Consider the following 7539-nt stretch of genomic DNA (forward strand, 5'->3'; position numbering starts at 1 on the left):
ACCCTTTCTCTCTCTAGAGAAGAAATCAAGGGAAACAAAGAGTTCTTCCTGGAGAAGGCCATGAACATCAACCCTCTCACTCTCTCTCTACTTCTGTGCACATCCAACAGACGATCCTACATTGCTGCATCGTCATCTTCTTCTTCGTAAAACACTGTAAAACCCTCTCTCTCTGTAGAGAAGAAATCAAGAGAGGTAAAGGGTTCCTCCTGGAGAAGGCCATGAACACCAACCCTCTCACTCTCTCTCCCTTCTCTCTCTACTTGTGTGCCTGATTTAGAGTTTTTGCCCTTACAGGAGGGGGGTCCGGGGGCTCCCCGCGGTCAGCGGGCGGGGGTCCAAGGGGGGCCGCCCCTGGCGGGGGGCTCGGGGGGCAGCGCCCTCTGGACCAAAATTTTTTTGGGCCTTCCAACAATGATTTGTAGTATTATCGGGCTTTCCTACAGCAATTTGTAGCATTTGTAGTGTCTTCCGTAAATCGTGAAACGCTATAGCGATTTGTAGTGTCTTCCGCAAATCGCTATAGCAATTTGTAGTGTCTTCCGCAAATCGCTATAGCGATTTGTAGTGTCTTCCGCAAATTAGGACCAACTTGTCAGAGTCATATCTCCCTAACCGGAGGTCATATTTCAAATCCGCGATTTGTAGTGTCTTCCGCAAATCGCTATAGCGATTTGTAGTGTCTTCCGCAAATCGCTATAGCGATTTGTAGTGTTTTCCGCAAATCGCAATAGCGATTTGTAGTGTCTTCCGCAAATTAGGAAAGCCCGATAATACTATAAATGCTACAAATTGTTGTAGGAAAACCCGATAATACTACAAATCATTGTTGGAAGGCCCAAAAAATTTTTGGTCCGGAGGGCGCTGCCCCCCGAGCCCCCCGCCAGGGGCGGCCCCCCTTGAACCCCCGCCCGCTGACCGCGGGGAGCCCCCGGACTCCCCTCCTGTAAGGGCAAAAACTCTAAATCAGGCACACAAGTAGAGAGAGAAGGGAGAGAGAGTGAGAGGGTTGGTGTTCATGGCCTTCTCCAGGAGGAACCCTTTACCTCTCTTGATTTCTTCTCTACAGAGAGAGAGGGTTTTACAGTGTTTTACGAAGAAGAAGATGACGATGCAGCAATGTAGGATCGTCTGTTGGATGTGCACAGAAGTAGAGAGAGAAGGGAGAGAGAGTGAGAGGGTTGATGTTCATGGCCTTCTCCAGGAAGAACTCTTTGTTTCCCTTGATTTCTTCTCTAGAGAGAGAAAGGGTTTTACAGTGTTTTACGGAGAAAGAAGAAGAAAACATGTTTGTCCTTTTTTTGAACAGAAAAAGAAGAAGACTTTGAAGAGTCAACATCATCCTCGACTTTCTGGATGAAGGACATGTTTGTCCTTTTTTTGAACTATTTGTTTTTTTCTTTTTTGAATGAAAGGCATTTTTGTCATTTTCTCAAACCATCACTTTATGAGAAGAATAGCAATAAAGGGTACTTAAGTCTTTGCAACAACACCAGAGTCCGATGCAAAGTTATGTCAACATACACGGGAATACGAGCCCCATGTGCTGGTATACGTGGTGCTCATTCAAAGCCCCGAACACAGACGTGGGATTCAGTGAATCATCGGGGGCGAACATACACAACCCTCTCCAAAATATCGGGATGCCATGGCCATTGTTCGTAAATTTGCAAAGCTTGACATGTTTATTACAATAACTTGTAATAGTAGGTAGAGTGAGGTCTCTAACAACATGCGTATGAGCGACCTAATTTATGTGCACGAATTTTTTTTATACTAAGTTTAAAAAGTTGAAGGAACTATTGATAAAGAAAAAGTTGTTTGAAACTATGATTTTAGACACATCGGTTGTGGAGTTTCAAAAGGGAGGACTGCCTCATATTCACATACTCTTAATACTAAGCGGTGAGGATAAACCTCTCAAAGGAACGAAGATTTTGACAAGAATTTTATGTGCAAAGAAACCAGACGCTGCGCAGAAGAACCACATTTGTATGAATAAATTATAAGGCACATGATGCTGTGGTGACTTAAATCCGCAATGACCTTGTATGAATAATGTGCTTGAAAAGTAGTTGTGCAAATATGGATAGTTTAAAGGCTCTTCCGACCACACTTCCTAGGCGAGTCTCTTTACACATGTATTGGTGTGCAGTTATGTTTTGGACAATAGGTAGGTTGTTACTGCAACGTAACTCGAGTTGGACCATCACACGACATGACGTTTGAACCGATCCAACTCCAAAGATATAGGCAGCCGTGCACCAGCATTCCAAGAGATCTCCCGTGTTATGAGATCCGATTGGGTCCAAACCTACATGTATGGTTTCTAGAGGAAACATGCATGGATTAAATCAATGTTTTTTACCATTTTTAAATAATATTTCAATAAAAAAATATTTTCATAAAATATAATATAATATAATATAAAAGAAATGTAAGTTTACATTTGACTGCAAAAAAAAAAGTGTCCCCGTATCTTATTTGTGAAAGAACTCGAGCCACTTGCGAGGTCGTGTTCAACACCCCAATATTCTATTTTCTTGTCATAGGCTGAGGTAGAGCGTGATGATGTGTTACAGCCAGAGGAGTGTTAAATGAGGGAAAAGAGTGTAAGCGGAGAGGCAGCACGCAAGCACATATGGGACCTAATGGCCCAAGCCTCGAAGAACATGCACAAGGACTTGGTTGGTCCGTCTCCTTTCCCATCCCCAGTGGTCAACTTTGGCTTGGAGATGGATTTGGTCATATTAATCATGAGACAAGGGCTCGGATCAGATGCTTCTTGAACCCATTCCTCTACACAACGTTTAGACCTACTACAGTACACTACTACATTTTAGTGATTCATGTCCAAGAGTGTGAAGAATAAGAGCTGTCATCAGCTTAGGATGGTGGAAAAATGTAACCATGCTAGGTAAAAATTTCCTAGTGCATTCCTGATATGCAATATGAAGTTTGGAACCTTGGATTTACATGCAACAGAGCAGGATGTTTGGTGCATTTTTGAATTGTCTGGGCAATATCACTGAAGACATGCAATGATAATTCTTCTCATGGCCCCCACAATTCCAGCAGAAACTAAACGTGCAAGCAAAGCAAGTAAAAAGAATCAAGATAAAGCCCTTCAAAGGAATTCATGGACGACCAACACTGCATATCTAAATACTAAGGCCATCATTAATCCAACACCAAAACAAAAATCCTGTAAATAACAGAAGACAGAATATATGTCCCACTCCACAAAGAGTGAGCCTCAAGAACAAGTCTAAAGCATAGGAATCAGCAATACTTCGAAGTCCAAACCAAAAAGAAAATAAGGCAAAACAGAAAGCAAGAAATAGATCCTAAGTGGCCTTCTCTGCCTTGGAAGCAGTAGCAGCTGCTTGTCCCCTGAGACGACCGGTCCTTCTTGCAGCAATGAGACCAACCTTTTGGCCAGGAGGGGCATCACGACGGACAGTACTGGCATGGCCAATATGTTGATGGTTACCACCACCATGAGGATGCTCGACTGGATTCATTGCAACACCACGCACCTTGGGCCAGCAGTTCCTCTTCACCCGGTATTTGTGATAAGCATTACCCGCCTTAAGCATAGGTTTTTCTGTCCTACCACCACCAGCAACCTGGCCGATCATGGCTCTGCAACCACTCGGCACAATCTTCTTGGCACCAGAAGGAAGCTTAATCCTATGAAAAGAACGAAAAAATAAATGGAAGGAAAAACAGGCCTGTCAAATTTCTGAATATATAAACAGGCCCGACTTGCCCACATGGACAAGATGATGACACGGCAGGAACAAATCCAGTGGTTAAGGCAATTCTCCAAACAATAGAGATTTAACCGCATACAGTTAATTACATGGACACTTCCATGCATGCAAGGGAAAGTGATGCTTGCTACGGCCTACAATAAACCTTGTAAAAAGGAATGAAGCTGAGGCAATTGAAGGTTATCACTCACTTATGTCTATGCAAGCGAAGATACAAATAACTTGTTAGAAAATAAGTAGTGGTTTATGTTCTCATCAGGTTAGACTTGCAAAGCTGCCTAATCACATCCTACTTACAAAAACAACCTTTCTAGCTCCTTGACCACATTGTTAACATGTCTTTAGTGTAAAACCATATGCTACAAACAGAATATTTGTGTGGAGTAGACACAGGATTAGTACAACATTTATACAAATGATTACACAGTTGACCTAGTTGTGTAACCCTTATACAAACATGATCAGGCTTATAGCAAATCGGAAGAAACATAAGGGTCTACTTAGGAAGATCATAGTAATTATGATTAAATAAAGGTCTTAAATTCTTATGTTATGTTGTTTGGGACAAAAGAATTTGTGGAATGAAGAAAATAGGGAGGCAATCCACATTAGCCAATTTGTATCCTTGCTTTGTGTTCCTTTCCAGACAGGAGAAAATTGCCAAATCCTTCTCCTGCAAGGATTCTGCCTTTTCTTAAAAGCTAAATAGAGCAAAAAACGTACAGATAAAAAAAGCAAGATTGAGTAATCTAAATGGAGGGCTAATAAATTTGGACTTGGTTTTAAACCGGTGCAAGCAATTTAACCATGGGTTGGACATACATACACAAACGACAAAAGATTAATTTCCATAAGACAGCAATGTGCTCTCATCAAATGATCCAAACAGTTGTCAATCAGAGAAAGTAGATAGTCCACCTATTGAAAAAAAAATACTGAATAATTTATGTCCATCACAGTTATATAAGAAATCAACTAATGTCCGCAATGGGAAACAAAATCTATCAAACAATTATTTACCAAAATCACTAGCAATTTATGTCCATCACAGTTGTACAAGAAATCAACTAGTGTCCGCAATGGGAAAAGAAATCTATCATACAATTCTTACCAAAATCACTAGCAACTATTATTTTCAGACAGATCACACGATTATCTTAACACTACCACACAACTCAGAGTAACCAAAACCCCACAAAATGACATATGGAACAAGAATCAAATTAACATCCCCAAATTGTACACAACTCTGAGTAACCAAAACCCCGCAAAATGACATATGGAACAACAATCAAACTAACATCCCCAAATTGCAACTGTCAAATTAATCTTCAAGACTCTACCTTAACTTACAACTTCACAAAGCAACAAGATCCATTACAATCATTATCACAATTAAAGCACAAAAGAAAAAAACCTCCAATTTCTTCGAAATTTACCTTAGTGTATCATTACCAAAAAAATACATAAATTAATAAATAAACAAAAAAATCACATACACTCTATGCACCAATCAGGACCCTTAAATTTAAACCGTTAAAATAACATCAAAACCCTAAATTATCCCAACATAACACAAAAAAACCTTAGAAAAACGCGACAAAAATCCTAAAAATCAGGCCAAATTACAGGACCTAATTGATCTTTTTTAAACAAAATCCTTTCGGAACACTTTCCCGAGCATTACACAAACTCCTAGAAATTGCTGCCAGTAAAAGGTATGCACAAGAACAATAAAATCAACGACCTAACTAATCAAAACCCAACATTCATCAACGCTATGCAAAACCCTGGATCAGAACCACAACAAGCACTAATAAAATAAGAAAACGCAAGAAAAAAACTGGAATTTGGTTCCTCCATACAGATCAAGGTAAAAATCATCAGCCCTCAAAAGCAACAGGAAATCAGGAGAAGATATCAAACAAAAAAAAAACCCTAATTTCGCGAAGAAAACTAGAGAGAGAGAGAGGGAATAGACGAAGAACCTGGAGGTGCCATTGTCGGGGTTGTGGCTGATGACGATGGCGTAGTCGCCGGAGGAGCGGGCTAAGACGCCGCGGTCGCCGACGTGGTGCTCGACGTTGCAGACGACTGCACCCTCGGGGATGGAGCGGAGGGGGAGGACGTTTCCGACGGCGAGGGTGGCCTTCTTGCCGCAGTAGACGAACTGGCCGGTGTACATGCCCTCGGCGGCCACGAAGAGTTCCTTCTGATGCTTGTACCGGAACGGGTGCCGGAAGGTCACGCGGGCGAGCGGGGCGCCCCTCCCTGGGTCGTGCAAGATCTCCGTCACCGTCCCCTTCAGGTACCCGTTCCGCTCTCCGAAGTCCAGTGACCGGAACCTCGCCGGGCCCTTCCGGTGGTGCGTGTGCGACCGGAAAACTGACCCCGCTCCTTTCCTCTGAGCTCTGATCACACGACCCATCGCTAGCGAAGGTGGTGGCGGCGGCGACGACGAGGGAGATGAAAGAAGAAGAAGAAGAAGAGGATGTTATAGTAGGGCAAATGAATGTTGGTTTTTAGGGTTTTTGGTAGGGGTGGAATCGGATCGGATACGGTTCTAGATCATATCTAATCCAAACCCGGAACTGAATCATGTTTTCGAATCATGATCCGGATCCAAATAGATTGAGAAGTCAATGTTTCAAATACATTGAGATCCGGATCACCATATTTTCAAATCTAGTGTTATTTAAAGATACGAAATTGTTATGATAAAACAGTGATATATTCATATCCGAGTTTATTTTAGAAAAGATTTGGCCATTTAAATATGAACCTGTTATGAAAATGCATTTTGATTATATTTTAAGGTTGTGTTTGGTGCTTCATATTACAGAAGTTCAGTTCTTGGGATGATACTGTTTAAAAGTTCGATTGGCACATTAGTTAACAAGGCCTTCTAAAAAACACTGTTTTTGAAGTAGGTCGAGTTTGGGTCGGGTATAAGTTAAACCCACTCAGCCCAACTTGAACCCAACTCAAGATAGGTGGGGTCTGGTCATGGGTCGGGCCAACTCGAGGTGGGTCGAGTTTGGCTAGGGTATAGTTTAAACCCACCCAACTCAAACCCAACTAGACGTGGGTCGGGTATGATCATGGGTCGAGCCAACCGGATCCTAGCCCGAACATGACCTAAAATTGGTAGAGTGTGGGTCGGGTATAGGTTAAACCCACCCAGGTTGGGTGTTGTAAACTGCAGAACAGAGAAATCAGAAACCATAAAAATTATATTTATTAACAGAGAAACCAAAATTTGGTCTGGTCATGGGTCAGGCTAACCGGATCCTACCCAGAACCTGACCTAAAATTGGTCGAGTGTGAGCCGGTATAGGTTAATTTGGGTGTTGGTAGACTGCAGAACAAAGAAATCAGAAACCATAAAAATTATGTTTATTAACAGAGAAGCAAAAAAAAAAAGTTATAAAATTAGGGTGGACAACCAAGGTTGAGGGACAGGTGGATCACACGTGCTTCTTTGGAAATCTGTGACCATAATCTGGATTATGGGCTATTTGTTGGTGGCTTGGACTTTGGAGCTGTCTGATTTTCCAGTGATTGGTTAAGACTCTCTACCCAATAAGTGCTATGTGTGCAATCCAAACTTGGCAATAGGCATTTTCTTGAAGAGGAAAAAGTTCATTAGTCTCAAGCAAGCATAATAGTATATACTTGAGATTGAGTTTCTTATGCTGTGTGCAGTTTATGTTTTTTATATACAAGGCAATGCGCAATGTGTAACACTTCAATCTGGGATCTC

The 7539-nt window shown here is 41.8% G+C and overlaps 1 protein-coding gene across 1 annotated transcript; it reads right to left on the bottom strand.

Moving 5' to 3' along the window:
* Positions 1-3154: 3154 nt before the first annotated feature.
* LOC149830834 (large ribosomal subunit protein uL2-like) lies at positions 3155-6282 on the bottom strand. Its single transcript, XM_090013516.1, has 2 exons — positions 5765-6282; positions 3155-3693 (listed from the first exon to the last, which is right to left on the bottom strand). Exons 1-2 carry the CDS (start codon positions 6202-6204, stop codon positions 3348-3350), a joined length of 786 nt encoding a protein of 261 aa, XP_089869642.1. The 5' UTR covers positions 6205-6282; the 3' UTR covers positions 3155-3347.
* Positions 6283-7539: the final 1257 nt, after the last annotated feature.

This window comes from Nuphar pumila, chromosome 7, assembly GCF_984573655.1.
Source record: "Nuphar pumila chromosome 7, dmNupPumi1.hap1.1, whole genome shotgun sequence".
NCBI classification, from domain to species: Eukaryota; Viridiplantae; Streptophyta; class Magnoliopsida; order Nymphaeales; family Nymphaeaceae; genus Nuphar; species Nuphar pumila.